The sequence below is a fragment of the Aspergillus stella-maris genome, assembly GCF_047715825.1.
Source record: "Aspergillus stella-maris strain CBS 113639 unplaced genomic scaffold BDV14scaffold_43, whole genome shotgun sequence".
Classification (NCBI taxonomy): Eukaryota; Fungi; Ascomycota; class Eurotiomycetes; order Eurotiales; family Aspergillaceae; genus Aspergillus; species Aspergillus stella-maris.
In genome coordinates, this window is record NW_027396837.1 from 184,619 (window position 1) to 204,103 (window position 19,485).

Sequence of the window (19,485 nt, forward strand, 5' to 3'; positions counted from 1 at the left end):
AGACGGTTGCAACCTGCAGGGTGCGGAGGGAGTTATAGTCCCTGTTTGTTTCGGATACCAGACTAAGAGAACCAACAGAAGACTGCGATCATTCAGAAATAAGGACTTATAGACAGGAGCCATGGAGCCCTCACAGGCTGCATGGCATGTCCTATCAAACTAACACCAAGACGCATCCTGGTGGTTGAAATGAGTATGTACAAGACCGGCTAATGCTATTGACCTTTTAAAGCTGGACTAGAATATACGGGGTCTATAGCGCATTTTTCTCCCTTCTATCAGTGGGACTGATTCAGCTCTATAGGTAGCGCCTGGTCTGGGACTCGACATACGGAGCATTTCCCCAACCAGTACCCCGCCTTGTGCCCTGCAAAGCTATAGTGAATCAACAGAATTGCTTTTCATAAAGTAGACACACGGAACCCTTTCACTTGAACAAATTGCCTCCACACTTATGTTTGGGGTCGTCTTGTAGTGTCGTCCGGAGTACCCTGTGCTCAGATTGCATCCATTGAATACCTTAGGGCTTCCGCCGATACGGCATCTCACGCGTCGATCATCGGCATTGTCCAAGCCACCATTTGCACTCTTTGTGACTGTGCGACCTCTTCCCCATGAATACCCTACTGAAAGTAGCACGAGTGTATCCCAAGTTCCAAGTTCCAAGTTCCAGTCTCTTCAACATGCAATTTCATGTAGGGGTTATACTATAGCGCTCAGCGGGAAGGAGGAAGGTCCGCCATTCGAGCCTTTCGAAAAGAAGTTGATCTATGACTGGTGCCTTTGGGTAGCGTGAGTGGGATTCTTGTAAGATCAACTTTGAGGCCAGCGCCACTTTAATATCCAGAGTATGGAGTAATGCTTCCAGTGTAGTTCGTGCTGCACGGTGGTATGATCTAACCCGTCAGAGTTACACCTTCCATGCGTCTGCAATAGCTGCCAATCTAGATATTCACAGCCCAGCAGGAATGTCCTTTTTTTTTTTTGAACAATTGATTTTGTCACAGACCCATGCACGTCATGCGATGGCTATAAAAGGTCTTGCCTACCACGCGTGGCGTTACATTCAATGACTGCACAACGAACACTCTTCTACATTGTCCCATCCTCATCTAATTTAAACTCAAACTATCAATAACCATGCGCTTCGTCTCATGTCTAACCATTGCGGCCTCTATGGCTGCCCTTTCACCCTTGGCAGCAGCTCAGGGTGGCTCTTCGGTTAGTACTAGAGTTATCAGCACATCATAACCCGACCATGATTCCAGGCCCTTTCAGCCTTTATCTATGGCTATATCCAGACTAATCAGACACTCAGACAACAGGCCACGATCTTCAGCGAAGAAAACTACCAAGGCGTCGCAACTACCGTTCCGGCAGACGGCATCTGCACCAGGGGACAGGGGTAGGGCCCTCCCTTCTCTTTCTTCTAACATATATACTACTTCTCTCCTCTTGTTCCCCTAGAAAGACTAGCTCAATCACATACCGTGCATATACATAGTCCAATTCGCTCCATTGAAATCCCAGACCTCTCAAACGAAGGCAGGTCCATTATGTGTCGACTTTGGCGGTACGTCCTTTTTAGATCTGTTCCCGTTTGCATTCCTCCTCCTTCCCCCCCAACATAGAATAGATTTAACATACCATCACCGCCTCTCTAACAAATGTACTCACTGCGAAAACAAAGACGTCAGATGCTTAATCGGCGGCTCAGTCGGTGTCCCCCCGGAGTCGACCGCGTCCTTTGATGCCACGTTTCGGAGCGTTCGTTATACCGTGGTACCTGTCTGAGTTTGGTTATTCACCTACCTACCTGTCTATCCTATCCAGAGAATGGGGTGAGTGAGGTAGAGAGGCGAAGGAGAACGGGGGGCGAGGCATGATGAGAATTAATCTCTTCTCTTCTCCGAGTATTTGGATGATTGTATTACGAGGCTACCCAGTGTCTATAGAGACCTAGCTCAATTTGCTCACTATATTTGCCTGTCTGTACGGTGGGTTACCCACGGCATAGGCATACATCACAGTCCGGCTATTCTCTCTCACGTAAAATTCCCAGCAGACAACGCTACTCTCAGGCTTCAGCTGCCAGGGATATGCCTACATCTCCACCTGACAACGTTCAGCTCCCTCTACTACTGCCGTCTTCTGCGAAATATGTACGTTCATCTCCAGATCAAGAATGCAGAATGCAGAACGCAGGAAGAAAGGCCTAGCGCCCGCGATGAACCCCTCTTGCTTGGGTTGTAGATTAGGTCATGTACTAGTAGACGTAGGGCAGCGCCCATCTAGGCAGATTGAAAATTGAGCTGACGCTGAGTGGTCTCTAACCGCGCTGCCCCCAAGCTCAGTTCACTGATCTGCAGCCACATCTCAATAGCGGTTCTGCAGTATGCCAGGTTCTCACACTTGAGAACATGGGGACCATGCAGCCCCTGATCTAGCTTTTGTTTGCTCTCATGCTATGTAACTGTATGCAAATGTCGGATTGCTGGTATGTCACCTACAGTGTACGTACAGAGCATTGATAATGGGTTGGCTGAGTGATCCAAAAGACGACTATCGTGTAAGGAGGCGTGGTTAGTACACATTTGTTTCATTTCATTATGTTGACACTCTACCTGCATCTGGACAATGAACTTCTTCCTACCTAATGTCGTCATTGTTCATTTTTCTCAAGGTCTCCAGCAAAACCTTCAATACCGCGGTGTGGTGTGCAGCCCAGGGACATGTATCCGCCATCATCAAATACCTGCAAGGAATCTCTATCTCGAATTCAAGGCTATAGCCCGGGGAACGTCAGATCCGTTGGGACCGAAAGTCCTTCCCGCTCCCGGCCCGTTGACCAGAAGGGTTACAACAATGTGGATAGACAACCACCTGGGTCCTGCACCTGATGTGGGTGCCAGTTGGCGGTCTTCCAGCTGTGGGTCGTACGGCCAGCATCTTTCGACAATGTTGGTCTGGAGTGCATCACAGGGCCTACGCATATAATCTTAATACCCGGGCCATCGGTATCTGGGTGTACCATTTTGGGCCTCCGCTCCAGTCCCTTTGGCCTTCTTGGTGATCAAACCACGAGCCTACCCATGTTTTCGACCTAGAACCGCAGTCGGATCTTGATACGAAACCATGAGAGTACGTGCTCTCTTGCGGGTTGGCTGTCCACCGTACACTACTCCAACCCCGGAGGACTCTACCCCTCGTTGTAACTGCTCAAGAAATCAAGACAATAGAGCCATCGTTCAGCAGCGTCACATAGTAAATACAGTGAGCCTTCACCACAAAGGCATCCGGTCCTTAGTAGGCTACGTGCGTGTGCCGATACGGCATTGTTCTGCCCTCCTTCCCCTACGCAATCATAACAGGTCATTAACAGGGTCTCCAGACCTCGTCCGTTGTGTGCCCTTTATTAATTAACAGTATACTGCACGGTTGATTTTAACGATAGGAGTTTGCCCCCAACAGTAGCATGAGAGGTGCCCGCGTAGCTCATTCCACATACTATATTATGGTCGACAATCCCAAGTGATTGAATCGAGAGGTTGGTTCCGTGGTTGAGGCGCGTCGCGTAAAATCAAACGGAAACTAATGAGTAACCAATTCTCTTGCTACTAGAACCGCTGCTTACTCCAGACCCTCGTGGCCAAGAACTCGAGCTTCTCATTGTCAATTTCGATATTTTGTTCTCTGGGAATAGTTGGGGCTCTGAGGAAAAGCCTTTCAAAGTCAAGAACCAGCGGCGCTCCGGTGATGGTGACCTTATTGCTGCGTGTTCTTGTAATGACGACCTGTTGCTGACGGCAACCATGACCATTTCCGGTGCTTTCCCATCTCTCAATGACGATTCTGGGCTCATTTTGAGCGATTCGGAGAGTCAATACAGTCTTCACCTCTCCCTCGGCCCCCCTTAGCCAATAACGCACATCTGACTGTAGTTTAGACTGGGTTTCACAGTACGCGACTTCCAGTACAATAGTTGGCCATTTGTCTGTTCGGTCCCGGGGTAGCCTGGTTGGTTGCCACGCCCTATCAGGTTCCTTTCCGCCTATAGTCGCAAAATGAGTCGCAGCGCCGATGGTCTCGAGGGAGCGCTCCATTCCTATAGCAATCAGGGCCTCATGGAAAACATTTTCAAAGAGACCTGCTGCGTTTTCATGTGCCTTTGACTTTACCATGTTGATCAGGAGGAGCTTGAGCGTTCGATCATATGCACACCAACGTGAGAAAGGGGCTTCTTCTGCCTTGAGGAACTCGGTTGTAAAAGTCTTATCATCGACGGCACTGACAAGAAACCACTCAGTAGAGTCGTTAGTAGTGTGAAATGCGTGGTTGAAATCATTTTGAAAGTTCGCCCGGTCGCGGTAAGGGTAAGATTGGAATACAGGAGGAGTCAGATTGCCCAGGAAACCATGACCGGTGTCTTCGATGATTTTCAATGTCTCTGAGTCCGTATCAACGGACGTCATTTTGCCAAAGATGATAAACACAGGCACAGTTGGGTTCCTCGAAAGCCTCGCCTGGGAGCAGTCGCTTGGAGGTTTTCAAAAGCTCAGAAAATTCGAGCATGATTATGACATCACTGCTGATATATACTTCCGGAAAGACTTCCGATCGTACCAGAAACATTTCTTGTCCTGATTTTTGCATATAACAGATGTTAAGGCAGCGGCTACCCACTGGGAGTTATGAGTGGAAATGCGGCCGTTTATGGCCTCAGTAGTGGTCATTTTCGGCGCCAATTTTACAGGTCCCCACATTCTAGTTGTAATAATATAGGTAAGGGCTTGTCAGCCCTAGCCGCTAGGGGCCTACATGAGATAGGTACCCATTGCCCTAAAACTATACTATGCACACAGATGGATCTGGCCCGGCGTAGCGCTGAGTGGATCGATTGCTGAGGGATGAAATAGGGCTGCCTGGGCTTATCCGGTAGTTGTTGATCTTCAGCTGCCGAGACTGCATTGCTGTTATATCATCTAGGCACCTAATCAACTAGCATCAGCCCTATGAGGTTATTGAACTTTGCCATTACGTTCTTCCGTGATTATGGCCTCAGACTTGGAGCTTTATTGCGTAGAGGTAGCCTGTCTAACTTGCTAGGGCTCGTTTTGCGGATTACCACTTGGATGTTATTGAACACTGTTATCACATTCTATAGAGAATGCGTACCTTGATCCTGCAGTGTACCTGCCAAGAAATCGCAGTCCCGCCACAGTGTGAGAGAATGATCAAGACTGAAGACATGGACCGTTCTGGAGCCCTGGGCATGTTTCTAGTATAGAGAGGACATGAACATGGTATGTTGTACTGGCTCCAACACATAAGGTAAAGAAAGCACGAGTATCCCGCTGGTGAATTCAACTCACTACCTGAGAACTGCCACTACTTCCACTCCATTCAATCTATCACCATGAAGCTCTCTCTCCTCTCCACCACACTCCTGGCATCACTGCAGATGCAGATGCAGCTTGCCTCAACCCACTACTTCTTCGACACCCTCGTTATCGACGGCCAGGAGACAGCTTGAACTATACCCTTACAAAGGTGTGGCGTCTCAATATCTACCTTGCTTGATTACTTGCTTCTTGCCTCACTCAGGACTACTCAGCTATGTGTAATGAGTCTCCGAGACCGCGGGTTGACAAAGCGAGATCGAGGGTTCATAACTCAGTATCTAGAGATGACCAACTGCCATATAAACACCAAATTGTATTAGAGTAGCTTTAAGTTGCGTGGGTGTAATACCAATTATCCATACGACACCGCGCACCGCACCTACTTAAGGGACAAAACTATGGGTAAAAAGCTCCATCGACGTCCGCATTCACAACTACTCATCCCTATCAATTCTCCGCGAACACGCAAGCAACGCTGTGCAGGCTAGGGCCGAAAGGAAAGAAAGGTGTGGACCTGGGGGCAGAAAGGTCCGGGCCATCTCCATCCCCTTTGCCGCAGTCGGTGGATCTGGTTGCGCAAACGCATTTTCAGTGCTTGCGTTCAATTCAAGTACGTCTCTCTCTCTTTTGCTCTTGTTATGGACAGGTCGGGAGGGTATGTAGTGAAAAGGGAAAAAGAAAGATAAACATACCCATAAAAAAGACATTCAACATGCACATTCGCACTAGGCGGATCAGACATCCGAATAGACTGAATTACCCTGTTTGGGAGAAGGTGCTTTAGCGAGGGCCTCCGGACTATGGAATCAGGGTGTGTCTTACGGTTCGAGAGTGATGCAGGTGTCGGTTACTGGGACAACGGCAGAGGTGCCTCCGAACTGGGGTTCGGTGTAGATGATCACCTGGTAATGAAGTTAGGGCGGGGAATGAGTTTGTGTAGTTGGTGCCACATTTACATCGGGCCCCTGGCGGTTGCTGTTGCTGAGAGGGCGGCCATGATGGCTCCGGTTGCTAGGGCTGGAAGCAGATACATGGTAGGTGGGCTTATTGACAGTCCTAGAAATTATGATTCGAGTCCGGGTGGGAGTGGGAGCACGGAGGCTTTATATTCCTCCAGTGGAGGTAGCAGGGTGAGCACAGAACTCGTATAGTACAGCAACTATTGAGCACTAATGCATGCGTGTAGTAAGGGGACGCCCAAGAGGGCATGAACAGGCGATCCATTCCATCCTCGGGGAAAGTATTAGTGGCAGCCTACATCTCGTCAAGAAAATCAGCAGGCCGGGGGACGAGTCCACGGCCAGCTTGGGGAAAGAGAAGTGACAATGAATAAGGAATGCTTAGTGGTTAAAGGTCAACAAGGAGCAAGTGCATTAATCCCAGTGGATCACCACGTAGCCGGCTTAAATCTTACAGACGTGCATCCCGGAGCCAGGATACCTCCAAGGAATTAGACTAGAGAAAAAGCAAAGATGGCTAAAACCAAGGAAGTGCATCTTTCATGCAGGCAGTCCTATCACAGCTCCACCGACCTTGTATAGTCACAGTGAGCTCAGGCGTCGGTACGCTGGGCGTCTAGGTATGACGCCTGTTCTGTCATCAGAGCAAGTTGGGTGGTAGAGAAACCCCATACGGCAGCGTGATGTAGATGGTTCACTTCCTGACAATCGAGCCATCGGATAGTCCAAAAGCAGCCTGAATTGCGTAAGAGTACGTACCCTAAGGTATACGTGACCCCAGAAAGCTCAACCCGACAGGGCTTGAAATGTCAAGGCAGAGAAAAGCAATGGGTCCCAGACAGCAAGCACCCTTACTTGAAATAAGCAAGTTCCATGAGCAGAAGGAACCTGCAAGCCACCACCTACGTAGCCTGCTTATAAGTTCCATCTCTAGATCCCACGTCATCTATGCTGTTGGCCGGGCAGGTTGCGGTTTCTGAAGGGGAGATGTGCCCTGCTGTTCTGAACCTGGCAACTGCTGCATACCTGTTGGTGGCCCGGCCTCATGCGCGACAGCCACCTTTTTGTTGTGAGCTTCCATGATATTCCATCTCGTGAGGTAGGTACTCTTGCTGTCGATCTTCAGATAGCTCCAGAGGTGGCTATACAATCCGTCCGGCTCCGTCTTACCCTCACAGCTTACTGTTTAGTGCATGGTAACAGGCTGACATAGATACTCCATCTATAAGGGGGCTGATCAGGGCGTAGTATTGGAGTACGTGCACGCTTTTGACCCACTGAGGGCTAGCAGATATGGGGGTACTGGGATGTAGTGTTTTTTTGTTATCCAGCATTCCTAATGTAATTGGCGAACTGCCCTCTTATGTTACCACTACATACTTGAGCTTCGTTATATAGTACTTCGGGGGAGTTGAGGGGTGCTTGTTAGTACTGGTATTTCCACTCATTTTGAGGTGTCTTCTCTACATGAAGAATAGTTTTAATAGCTGGAAGTCGGTAGGTAGATGGGCAGTAATGCAAAGCGAAGGTCTGATTAACTAGGTTGTTACTCGTCCCATCCATGATATGTACTACTGATAGCAATGGAATTACGTCTTTGACATTTTGAGACTTATGCACGGTAGTCAGTACCTATGATATTGCCCGCTACCTACACATTGTGTTCATGATATGCCCTGCTCTGTAGATGCGAGATGCAAGATGCTCGAACATGTCACCCGGATATTGGACTGAGAAATTCCATCTTCTGCCATCTCCTTGTAGTGGTCCAGGTTTCTTCAAGGGTCCGAGCCCAAACGCCCTGGCCGGACTTACTATCAGGTATAATACGAGCACTTGACGCCAGTAATATCCTCCGTTAATTTCTCCTCGTTCTGGGAGGTTGTTGTCCGGGGCTGTCCCTCGCAGGTTGGGTTGCTGAAGACGTTAGTGGCTTAGTAGAGACAAGCAAACGGCCGGGGGGAGGGGGGAACATGATGTGAACATGAAGGGAAGAGGAAAGGGGCAGGGATATGGAGCTCCTTACGAGTACAGGGTACAAAAGACCGACGCCTCTTGCGATTCTGGTAGACAAATGGATCGGATTTGGGCGCTGGGCGAGGATGGTCAGGGTCAGCTGATTAGTGTATCGCTAGGTAGGGCCAGACAAGCATGTAATAGGGAAATGAGCGTAAAGGTCAATTGGGTGGGCAGCCACTTACCCAATTAAAACCGTGGCAGTCGCCATCATCCGCAAATGTGCTCGACGCCCCTTGGTAGAGAAAGTTTCCGTAAACCATGACCTTTTGTCGGGCAGGTCTATTGGTGTGACTAATTAAAGGAGCGGGTTGTCTTGTCTTGTTATAGTATCAGATACATACCTCGGGCTTGGGAGTACCCTGGGGAGCAGCGGCTAGGGCAGCGGCTAGGGCCAGAGACAGGAAGAGCTTCATTGTGATTGCTCGAATGTTTATATGTTTGCGGGTAAGGTACACTCTTGTCGTGATTAGAAGTCGTTCTGGGAAGATAAAGAAATCAATGTTGCAAACGTAGGGACAATTATAAAGTTCTTATAGGCAAAGCCCTAAGGGCATGGTGTGCTACATCCTGCCTTGCAGACTGTAAGGATGAGCCCAGATACCATACTAGGCTCAGAGCAGGAATGTCGAAGCGCAATGCAAAGAGACATCATGCTGCAGATAAGATGCAAATCCTCACGCACGAAGGAAAATAACTTGATCTTGTGGTGCACGATTGCTTATGTACGTGTAATAGTTCCAAGAGATCTGGCATCGATCTGCCGGATCTTGCCTCGCCGAGTACATGATTTGAGGGGGTCTGCGATCTCCAGAGTCAAGATTCGATCATCTATCTCTTAGAAATGCTGTCGAATCGCTGTCATGCTGGGGACTCGGTGGCGTTCGCAGTGCGTGTGGAGCCCTAGGTCGGGCAGTCTCTATCCAGTGGGTATATTCCAGCGCATCATGGGGAACAGTTCTTGATCTACTCCTTCAATTAGGACGTCATTCGGCAAGATGAAATGGTCACTTAGGTAGGTATCGTTGATCTCATCCCAAAGAAATATCGGCAGACAATATCATTCTGCAAAGGGCTGCTCTTCCCAGCATGGCCCACCTTTCAAGATCAATTCATACTATAACAGTTCTCCCTCAGGGGAGCATTCCAACATCTCTCCTTCTAAACAATGAACTTCCTAGTCCTTGTCCTAGGCGCTACCCTCCACCTTGCAGCTGCCGCCCCCCCTTCCCCCAAGTGTGTACACACCTTAACCCACCTCCTCCCTAGCCCACAAGAGGAATATTAACGACAATCTATAACCAGATCACAATCTACAGCGGCGACCACTACCAAGGTGGATCCGAGACCTTCACTCCGAGCCGCCTGTGTCATTCTTTTCCTGAGTACGTTGCTCTTTCCGTGTCCAGTCCGGCGTTGTCTACCCATTACCTACAGAGACGGGGCCACCTTGCCTACCTGCCTATCTACCTACCTATCTTGCAAGAGCTTTCTTCCCAGTCTCGGTACTCTATCTGACTGGCTGACTGACTGACTGACTGACACACTAATTTACTTCTACCTATCAGTGGCGCTGTAATTGAATCCACCCGCATCCCAGAGAACGCAGAGGTGGAGTATTCGCTGTATCAGTATGTCTTTCCTTATTTCCTCATTTTCTCTCTCATTCTCATTCTCTCTCGTCATACATCTAAATATCTACCTATCAATTCAACACCCTCACCCACAGAACAGAAATTTGCACCCTCCCCATCGAAAAACACCGCACGGCATCCGAGCCCGATCTCAGTGCCATCGACGTTATTCTTAGTGCGCGCTGCACGCTGTCGTGTTGAATTGGAATGGGGATGGGATGGGGATGTTTGTGATGTAGTCTCGGTTTGGACTGGGTTTGGAATGGGTGTGGGTAGATTTTCATGAGGATGGTCAGGTGGATGGTGGATCGGAAGTACCTGGATATAGGTTGGTAGGTATAGACCTGGCAGTACGGATTACGTAGAACTAGAAGGGAAAAGAAAACAAGTTGTATCCAACTATGCATATGCAGTGCATGCACGTAAATGTATATGTATATGTAAAACCAACCTAATGCTCCACTACATCACGTACAGCAAATATCAAATCCTATGAGAATTTGACCCCTTGCGCCGGATCCCAGGTCTGTTGTTGCCCCTGCCCAGACCTGGGCTGAGCCTGCGCAGAAACCTGCGTCTGCTGTGTACTCGGCGCACCATGCCCGAACCTTATCCCCATTTCAGGATTCCACATGCCAGGCGTCATTTGCGGGACGGGTAAGGTACGTGTTGGTTGAGGCGCTGTTAATGGTTCGCGGGGTGCGGGCGGTTGTTGGTGTTGAGGTTGATGCTGTGGTTGCGGCGGCGGGATAGCCTGGGTTGGGGCGTGGACTTGTGTGAGGGGATCGGCAGGGTGAGGCTGGAAGGTTGTTGGTGCTGAGACGGGTGCTGTGACGGATGTCGGTTGGGCTTGGCGGATGGGTGAGATGTTGAGTGAGGCCATTGCTGCGACGGAGGAGATATCTTGTTCAAGTTGACTCGCTTCCATTCGTCGCTTGTGCACGAAAGACTTTGCGTCGTCCCTGAACCGGCTCACGATCTTGGCGAGATCATTGTAGAATTTCCTGCCGACTTCAATATTTGAAATGATTTCCTTATACTTCAGGTACCCGTTCTCCAGTTCCTGGAGGGCATTTTCGCGTTCCCGCGTGGATGCATCGCCCGTGTGCGCACGAGTAAACGCCCGATTAGCTTCACGCACCTGCGCGCTAATTTGGTCCTGATCATTCTGCTCATGTGCAACCATTTGCAGATCTACGTCGTATCCCGCGAGTCGGGACTCAAAGAGGTCTTCGAACTGGCTAGCCTGAATAGCTTGCATGGGAAATTCACGCTCCAACCGCGCTGCTTCGCGGACGAGGGCTTGGCTGATGTCGTCTGCCCGGGCTTTATCCTTGACAGCCTGTGCCTCCCGCTTCCGTCTGCTTTCGAGGCGGTTCATTTCGCTGATACAGCTGCGGAGACGGCTGACTTCACGTTCGACCTCCGGTGGGATTGTTGCGCGTCGGCTACTTGGGACATACGCTTCAAGGTCGCGATTAGTGCCTGTAAGGACACGGAAAACGGCTTCAGAGTCTTGCAGTTTCTGCTCGACGAGGTTATCGCTGCTCTGCGCAGAGGTGAAGTAGCCGTCGATCTCGTGTGAGTTCTTGTAGATCTTTGGGGCAGCTGCGTCGGATGTCTCGCGAGGCCATCGGTCTGTGCCGAATTTGCGTCGGTATGAGTCATCTTCTGCCTTTTCGGCGACGAGGAGCTCGACACCTTCGCTGTAGACTGCCCGGTCATTGGATTTGACTTTGGCGATGTCTTGGAGGGATTTGCGGAGGCGGTAGAGGCCATCTTGTTGGCGCATTTCTTCGGCGTGAGAGACTAGTGTTGGTGGTAAGCCAAGAGGCTTTTCGAGAGCCTGCAGAGAGCCGGGGAGATTGAGGGACGATAGTAGACTTCTTTGTTAGCATGGCACAACAAGTTTAGGTGAGAGACATACTCGCGTAGCTTGTCCGTCATAGTCTCCAGCTCAGCAATGACCTGTTCATTGACAAGACGATCCCTTCGGTCAGAATATATGCTAGCAGCAATGTGAACAGCGTAGGGCACGAGCTTCGAAAACAACGGCTGCCCCAGTGGTCCTTTCTCTCCAAGCATAGAAATTGCATCCGTGACCTGCTGCGGCGCCTTAGGAGCCACCATGCTCGCCCGGTCAATAATCTTCAGTTCCGATTTTGGGGGTACCGAATTGAGATAGATCATATCGTTGTCCTTCTCAGCACGTTTCAGGTCCTCGGTAACCCGATTCTTCAGCCCTTGCAAATCACCCAATACCGTCCTGTTAATCCATCGACTCTCCTTAAGCGCCTCATTCACACAATTAACTGCGTCCCGTAATCTTGCCACCTCCTCGCCATACTTTCGCTTCTCGAGACAATCCAGCGACTGTCTGTACTGCGCCGCCGCCGCAAAGTGATGCTGCTTCGCCGTCATATGATGGATCCACTCCGGGCTAATCGCATTCGACTTGACAGCATGATCACACGAGTCCGCATAGAAGTCTGAGACTTTCCCCGCGAGCCTTGCAATCGACGCATCCTTCAGACCATCTTTCACAGCCTTCTGCCAGAAACATTCCTGTGCTTGTGCCAAGAGAAGCTCCTCCAAACTCTGTAGCGTCATTTCATCCATGTCTTCTGGTGGAGAGGTGCGCATGTCAGGGATGATATCCGTCCGCAGGTGTGCGAGGATGCCAGCCGCTTGGCAAAGGTAGTTGCATGCTTGTTTGAGGCCGTCGGAGGTAGTGCGATTCACGGAGAATGCAAGCTGGGAGTATAGAGCGGCAATATTGAATGTGATGTTTGCGAGTTCGAAGCGGAGATTATTTTGCGAGACTGTCGGTGGCGTAAGATGCTAGTTAGCTGAAAGTCCGACTCGAAAAATCTCCGCCGGGTAACTGGGAAACGTACCTGGCCGACTCGTATTAAATCCAAAGGCAGGGTACCAAGGAAACTCGACCCCAATCTGCCAGCATCACATCAACTCATATTCCAGCGAAATCTTCAATTCAGAACGTTCAAACGTACGTCAACCGGAAACTTGCCCCCAAGCCATTTCAGTTGCGCCGCGTAGGTGACCAACCGACTTATACCACTAATATGCGGTTCAAGAACATTAACAGCTTCGCTGCGTAACCGATCGATGATGAGCAGGTCATCCGCAAACATATCCGGGCGCTGGTCATATTTGGACGAGATGTATTGCGTGAGGGCGGTTGAGAAGGAGACGGTGTGCGTCCGGCGAAAGGGGATTTGGAGGATGTTTCTATATTCGTTAGATTCCTGGATTCGTTGAGAAATGGAATGAGGAAGCCGTACGAGGTCATTTTGTCGGTGCGCGGGGTTGCGCTTGAAGTTAAGTGTGAGTGAGGCCTTGATTATTGTTGATGAGAAAAGTGTCCCGCAGTGCCCCCACGGCAACTGGATGACGTGGTGCTGCCTGAGGCTCTTAATCTTCCTTGTTAACTAGCCTTCAGGGACTACGTCAGGTGATTTACATTATACTCTCGATTGTTCTAGAACCAGCAGAGGAAAAGCGTGATTTTAACGAACTGAGATTGTTTTTGTAGCTATGTTCATGTAAGATATACAGTACTCCCGGACGCCAATTGATCGTTCATCCTTCGAGCTCGTTGATGCGCATCTTAATGTATTCGAAGATGCTAAGCAAAATCATGTTGTTCAGGCCAGTGCGCAGCAATATAATCGACAGTCCCTTGTACATTCCAGACCGTGCGACTGCTGCTGATGCTTCGCCAACTTCCTTCGTCTTTCCGAGGAGCACGCTCTGTGCGCGAGTCTTGCGGGTGTCAAGCGGATATGTCTGGAGCTGTTAGTTCATGGAAATGAGGCAATCGATGAGTAGAAAACGTACGCAAAACCACGGTACGGTGCTGCAAATAGCTCCGGCAATCATGGGAGCCCCAAATGGAGACTTGTCCGGTCCCAGCTCTCGAGCAGCGACCTGCTTGACCGTTTCGTAGACCGCAAAGTAGAGGCCAGACCCGAGCGTATCGCGCATTGCATGAAGGGTAAACCCGGTGTACAATCCTCTGAATCCGTATCGCTTTATAATCTGCCGGATCGCTTCAATAGTTCCTAGACGCGGCTTGTTGCGGAGCGACGGATCCCTAACGGCATCTGGGGAGGCTTGGGCGCGATTGGACACTAGTACAGAAGTCTGCACCACGTTCTTGGCAAGTTCAAATGGACCTATATCATTAGACTCGGCAACACCAAGAAAAGGAAACGTTGGCCGTACAAGCAAGCGGCGAAGTAATCACTCCGGCAAAGCACCCCGCGGTGATAAAGGTAGCAATGGTCGATACGGTGGGTGCGCTGCCCGGTTGGTTGTATATATCCAGTGGGGACTGGCCGGTCATGCGCTCAATAAATCCAGAGATTTTGTGTTTGGCATTGTTGTAGGTGGTAAAGTTCACAACCCGGACCGCCGTGACGCTGGCGAGAGGAGGTAAAGCGCCTGGACGGGTTAATCTTGTCCAGAAAGCAGTGGAACACACATACCAGCAACAAATCCACGGGGCCCTTCAGTGCGCCAGAGATATCGAATACACTGAAAGACATTTTGAAAGTTGTGCCTAGTCAAGTCAGCACTCATCTGCTGGTACCAGAGCCGGAGACGTACGTCTGCATTCGAGTTTTGACGTTTTCAAGAGGGGTCTACGCGATTAGCAGTGTTTCCGCGGGTCTAGGATTACCTCCACATACCACAGCTAGAGTCGCGCAGACGGTCGAAGTCCCCGAGGCGACCTGGGTTTTGTACTTCTTCAGCAGTCTGTTGCGTGTGTTATCATCCATGATCCAGGCGTTTTGGTTCGGCATTATCGCAGATGGTTGTGAAGGAGTAATAAAGGGCGCATGTTCAGAGTGTTTGTTGTCAGTCATTCCGGTAGGTATCCCATGGAGGGCAGCAAAGTGTTTCTCCTTGTTTTGACTGGTTAGTCGTGGAGTTCAATGAGCCAATTCTTTATTGGCAGACAGGCTGGGGAACCCTATGGAACGCAAACCAGTCTCTCAAGGCTTGAGCAGACCGTTCGGCGTCCCACAATTGTCCATGAAGTAGCTTTGTCCAAAGATGTCCTATCTTCCTTTACTCAAAGAAGATTAAGGAAGAGGTCGGATCCAGACAACGCGCGGGCACGTCCAGAAATCGGGTATGTACAGATCGAACTCGGACCGCAGACGGGACAACTAAGCTGGCAGAAAGGATCAGTAAGAGCGATATATCGACTGGAAGATGGAAAGGAAAGACATACAGACAGTAGTTTATCGCGCCAAACAGCCCAAGTTCAATGTCGAGCAGAGGGGGAGAAGCGAGGAGCTCTGGAGCAGCTCGTCCACTGTTAATTAGCTGACCCACTCACAGCACCTTCAGCCAATCAAAATCCAGGCCCTGTGCTCTTGTCCTGTTTGGGACTAGAGCACTGTGACGTCGTGGTGAAGCATTGTCCAACATCTAGCGACGAAAGGACATTTTGGGACTGTACATTTCCGCTAGCCTGGAGCAGCTGTACAGGTGGTACTACGGACAATCGTGTGATTTTTTCTTTTTGGCTGTATGCCCGTTGTGCGTTGAGAAGGAGTCTAAGTCGAAAGCAATGTAGAAAGAGAGCTAGCCCAAACAGGACTAGAGTGGCGAAGCGGACCAAATCAGTCCGGTTGAGCTTGAGTTTACCCCGCCAATTCTCCTGAAGAGCCCGATGCTTCTCCATACAAACCAAGCGATTGCTTTTCAATCACTCATGTTATGGGGCATCCTGGTCGTTACAGACTTGTCCAGGTCAGGAGCTGTCAGTGAGCTTGAGATCCGAACTGCTCACAGGGTTCTGCCTTGACATGCCAGGCCACTAGCACGGGAAAGGCTAGTCATGCAGGTGATTACCCGATTGGGATGGCAGCTAATTTTCGAGCATGTGAAGGGCTTGGGGCACTGTGGCTGAACGCATAGTCCAGACTGCAATCCAGCGATGAGGCAGTCCATGGGTTCAGTGTTCAACGTAAGTTAATCGCAGAATGGTGTCGTAACGACTTTTTTTTTTTGCGGGGATGATCGAGATAAGATTGACTGGGGACGCTAACCTTGGAACCAGCCATATTAAACTCGGTCCATGTGGTATACAATTGTTCATAAACTTACTCTGTAGCTCCTCTGATGCTCAGGTCCGGCTGAACATACCCGGCAGCATTCAAGAGACATCCCAATGCCGATACCCGACACCCGCGATGCTCAGTATTCATGATGATCTCTGATCCTCGGACCGCTATATATAATATGGGTCTTCTCAGACTCTGCCGCTCTCACATGGTGACGGGAATGAAAGGTAAACAACGCCGCTTACTCTCATCGACCAACCTTTCGTGCCCTTTGTGTACCGAGATGAAGCCGAACGATGTCTTAATGATTACCATCCACTTTGTGCAGCATATGTGCTGGAAGCTTTGGATATACTCAGTACTGCACCGGTTGTCATATGATTGCGCTAACCGAATTCGGATGCAGAAACACCTCGGTTCCTCGGCCACGGCCACGGCATCCCCGCAAGTTTGGTCTCCGCAACAAAGCCACGGCCTGCTTATCCACATGCTTCCCTGAACCATTGCTTTCTACTACTTAAGAGACTGGTCCTGATCCGCTCTTGTTAATTGTCAATCGCGTTTGATTCACACTTCGTACATCATCACATTCCGTCAATATGGGCAAGAAAGCTACTTCTCCCGCCTACGTCCTTGGCGTGGGCATGACCAAGTTTATCAAACCCCGAGGCAAGGTCGACTACAACGAGCTCGGTTTCGAAGCCGGTGTCAAGGCCTTGTACGATGCAAAGATCAACTACGATGATGTCGAGCAGGGCGTTGCCTGCTACGTCTACGGCGACAGTACTTGCGGTCAGCGTGTGTTCTACCAGTTCGGTCTGACCCAGATCCCTATCTACAATGTCAACAACAACTGCTCGACCGGCTCGACTGGTCTTGCGATGGCTCGCACGCTTGTCTCCCATGGTGCCGCCGACTGTGTCCTCGTCGTTGGCTTCGAGAAGATGAACCCCGGATCCCTGCAGTCCATGTACAATGACCGTGCCAACCCGACCGGTCTTTTCGGTATGATGATGGCCGAGACTCGCGGTGTCACCAACGCTCCTGGCGCCGCTCAGATGTTTGGTAACGCTGGTCGCGAATACATGGAGAAGTGAGTTCGTCTTATACTTCTACTAGTTTTTATCTAACAATTGTAGGTACGGCGCCAAAGCCGAGCACTTTGCTGAGATTGCCCGCATCAACCACGAACACTCCAAGCGCAATCCATACTCTCAGTTCCAGGACGAGTACACACTTGAACAGATCTTGAAGGCACCTATGATCCACGAGCCCCTCACAAAGCTGCAATGCTGCCCTACATCTGACGGTGCTGCTGCCGCTGTTGTTGTGTCCCAGGCTTTCTTGGATGCCCGCCCTCACCTCAAGGACCAGGCTATCCTCATTGCCGGCCAACAACTCGCCACCGACAACAACACTGTATACAACAAGAGCTCCATCGACCTCATGGGATTCGGTATGTCGCGCGCCGCCTGCCGCACCGCCGTCGCCGAGGCTGGTGTGAACGTCAAAGACATCAAGGTCTGTGAGCTGCACGACTGCTTCTCTGCCAACGAGATGATCACAATTGATGCTCTCGAGCTCTGCGAACCCGGAAAGGCGCACGAAATGGTAGCCAAGGGTGACATTACATATGGCGGAAAGATGATCATCAACCCCTCAGGTGGACTTATCTCCAAGGGCCACCCGCTCGGCGCTACTGGTCTGGCGCAGTGCACAGAGCTGGTCTGGCACCTGCGTGGATGGGCTAACAACCGCTTGATCGATGGAACCAATGCTTGCTTGCAACACAACCTTGGTCTGGGCGGAGCGGTCGTTGTGACGGTCTACAAGCGCGCAGATGGCAAGGTGGCTGCAGCCGTGCCCTCGGAAGAGGTTGCGAAGCTCTCGGGTCTTGGATACAACCCAGCGGTGGAAGCCAGGGGATTCACAGCTGAGCAGGCCAAGCAGGTTCTCAGCAAGACGGCGTCTGACTCATGGGCATTGGCGGATGCACAGGAGAGAGTTCTGTCTCGTTTCTAGTTTACGATGTATATACCTGATGACTGTACAATCTAGCGCTAAGTTCATTTCTCACTCAACCTGTAGTACTTCTCGGGGATGCCTCGGCACGGGTAAGAGTCCCACTTGGGTACGCTGACTAAGTAGCGAGCAGTCACGTGCAGTAGCACAACAACTTCCCGCAAAATCTTCCTCTTCGCTTCCTTTTCTTTTCTTCTTCATACATATCCAGGTCCCCAACATACCCTTGTTGATGGACCACTCCATTCTATTGACAAATTATAGAACGGGACCGAGACCGACTGCTCATTCTAATCCCATCGCCTGTCGCTCGCGCGAGGTAGCTGGGTTCGCTTTTGAGCATACACGCACTTGCGTCTCTGATCGTCATGATTTGCATGCCTTTGTCTGTTATCCTTACGGCTTGGAATGATATTTTTCACGCGCAGGAGGAAGGGAGAAAGGGATTGATGTGTCCTAGTTTCTGTCCTTGCTGAATCACTATTACTATCGCAATCGCCTACTAACAAGACCAGCAGTCACTAACTCCTGTAGAATGGCACCTTCGAAGTCTCGTCAGTCAATCCCATGATATTCGAGGTCAAATGTCGTGCCGATAAAGAGCGGAAGTTTGCCTACGGGCGCTCTTCAGGGACTCCCTCGTGTTGCGGCCGCTGTCAATATCGAATGGCGCGGTTCGTGTCAATTTGAAGGAGCTACATTCCTGTCCTATCTACCCTTGGAATGCGCCACTGCTTCCTGTATTTTAGCTACGCAATCAATTCCAATGGAATGCATCCTTCTGTGCTCCTTGTTCCTGTTCTCAAGCTTTGTAGGCGCCATCCCTTGCTTCGGCGCTATGCCACCCGCACGCCATTGACGACGACACGGACCCTGTCGCCAACGAGGGCTCTCGACACAAGGATACGATTCCCGCGCGAGGCTCTCTTCGCGTGCTTGGTCCCTGAGTGCCCACGCGTCAAGAATGTCTATCCCCAGCGACCGAAGCTTGGTCGCACCTGGGGTGCCGTAGCAACAATATAAATGTCCTCACCATCACTCCGTCGGCGTGCTTCAGATGTCCTTCCAGCCCCGTCACCAGTCCCTACCTACCTACCTACCAAGTCAATCAGGTCCAACATTTCATCAACCATCACAATGAAGCTCTCCCTCGCCGTCGCACTGCCCATGGCCCTCCTAGCCACCGCAGCCCCCACAGCACTGAAGCTCAAGCGCGACGATGTCCAAGACGCAAACATCGCCTCCAAGATCGCCTCCGAGTCCCTCAAGGTACGTATTCTTCCATCTGAACAAGCCATCCAATGCAATACCCTAAACAGCAACTAATAGACCTCCATCGAAAAGTCCGCCG

General features: G+C 50.5%; 6 protein-coding genes across 6 annotated transcripts; 2 read left to right on the top strand and 4 right to left on the bottom strand.

The window, feature by feature from the left end:
* The first annotated feature begins 1,081 nt into the window (after positions 1 to 1,081).
* BDV14DRAFT_177037 (uncharacterized protein) lies at positions 1,082 to 1,515 on the top strand. The gene is made up of 2 exons (XM_073769353.1): positions 1,082 to 1,221; positions 1,319 to 1,515. Exons 1-2 carry the CDS (start codon positions 1,141 to 1,143, stop codon positions 1,502 to 1,504), a joined length of 267 nt encoding a protein of 88 aa, XP_073626210.1. The 5' UTR covers positions 1,082 to 1,140; the 3' UTR covers positions 1,505 to 1,515.
* A 1,922-nt stretch (positions 1,516 to 3,437) lies between these two features.
* On the bottom strand, positions 3,438 to 4,548 carry BDV14DRAFT_177038 (uncharacterized protein). The gene has a single exon (XM_073769354.1). It carries the CDS (start codon positions 4,470 to 4,472, stop codon positions 3,618 to 3,620), a length of 855 nt encoding a protein of 284 aa, XP_073626211.1. The 5' UTR covers positions 4,473 to 4,548; the 3' UTR covers positions 3,438 to 3,617.
* A 3,630-nt stretch (positions 4,549 to 8,178) lies between these two features.
* On the bottom strand, positions 8,179 to 8,793 carry BDV14DRAFT_202078 (uncharacterized protein; the record flags this gene model as incomplete). The annotated part of the gene is made up of 4 exons (XM_073773915.1): positions 8,179 to 8,278; positions 8,401 to 8,477; positions 8,563 to 8,643; positions 8,722 to 8,793. 4 exons carry the CDS (start codon positions 8,791 to 8,793, stop codon positions 8,179 to 8,181), a joined length of 330 nt encoding a protein of 109 aa, XP_073626212.1.
* Positions 8,794 to 10,385: 1,592 nt separating this feature from the next.
* Positions 10,386 to 13,404, bottom strand: BDV14DRAFT_177042 (putative pH signal transduction protein PalA). The gene is made up of 5 exons (XM_073769355.1): positions 13,317 to 13,404; positions 13,026 to 13,263; positions 12,909 to 12,963; positions 11,939 to 12,833; positions 10,386 to 11,894 (listed from the first exon to the last, which is right to left on the bottom strand). Exons 1-5 carry the CDS (start codon positions 13,322 to 13,324, stop codon positions 10,502 to 10,504), a joined length of 2,589 nt encoding a protein of 862 aa, XP_073626213.1. The 5' UTR covers positions 13,325 to 13,404; the 3' UTR covers positions 10,386 to 10,501.
* Positions 13,405 to 13,550: 146 nt separating this feature from the next.
* On the bottom strand, positions 13,551 to 15,527 carry BDV14DRAFT_177050 (putative mitochondrial carrier protein). Its single transcript, XM_073769356.1, has 6 exons — positions 14,727 to 15,527; positions 14,644 to 14,678; positions 14,523 to 14,596; positions 14,260 to 14,478; positions 13,873 to 14,210; positions 13,551 to 13,821 (listed from the first exon to the last, which is right to left on the bottom strand). The coding sequence occupies exons 1-6, from the start codon at positions 14,901 to 14,903 to the stop codon at positions 13,615 to 13,617; spliced, it is 1,050 nt and encodes a 349-aa protein (XP_073626214.1). The 5' UTR covers positions 14,904 to 15,527; the 3' UTR covers positions 13,551 to 13,614.
* A 1,184-nt stretch (positions 15,528 to 16,711) lies between these two features.
* Positions 16,712 to 18,134, top strand: BDV14DRAFT_191087 (putative sterol carrier protein; the record flags this gene model as incomplete). Its single annotated transcript, XM_073771439.1, has 2 exons — positions 16,712 to 17,205; positions 17,252 to 18,134. The coding sequence occupies 2 exons, from the start codon at positions 16,712 to 16,714 to the stop codon at positions 18,132 to 18,134; spliced, it is 1,377 nt and encodes a 458-aa protein (XP_073626215.1).
* Between the last annotated feature and the right edge of the window lie 1,351 nt (positions 18,135 to 19,485).

Bases quoted from the DNA above. Each gene is read 5' to 3' on its own strand.
- BDV14DRAFT_177050 (XM_073769356.1), bottom strand. From the start codon at position 14,903: ATGACTGACAACAAACACTCTGAACATGCGCCCTTTATTACTCCTTCA. The intron at 14,597-14,643 runs GTACGTCTCCGG...TGACTTGACTAG, and splicing joins GTCAAAACTCGAATGCAGAC to GCACAACTTTCAAAATGTCT. The intron at 13,822-13,872 runs GTACGTTTTCTA...TAACAGCTCCAG, and splicing joins GCACCGTACCGTGGTTTTGC to ACATATCCGCTTGACACCCG.
- BDV14DRAFT_177042 (XM_073769355.1), bottom strand. The intron at 12,834-12,908 runs GTACGTTTCCCA...CGCCACCGACAG, and splicing joins ATTTAATACGAGTCGGCCAG to TCTCGCAAAATAATCTCCGC. The intron at 11,895-11,938 runs GTATGTCTCTCA...CTAACAAAGAAG, and splicing joins ATGACGGACAAGCTACGCGA to TCTACTATCGTCCCTCAATC.
- BDV14DRAFT_177037 (XM_073769353.1), top strand. From the start codon at position 1,141: ATGCGCTTCGTCTCATGTCTAACCATTGCGGCCTCTATGGCTGCCCTT. The intron at 1,222-1,318 runs GTTAGTACTAGA...TCAGACACTCAG, and splicing joins CAGCTCAGGGTGGCTCTTCG to ACAACAGGCCACGATCTTCA.
- BDV14DRAFT_177038 (XM_073769354.1), bottom strand. From the start codon at position 4,472: ATGACGTCCGTTGATACGGACTCAGAGACATTGAAAATCATCGAAGAC.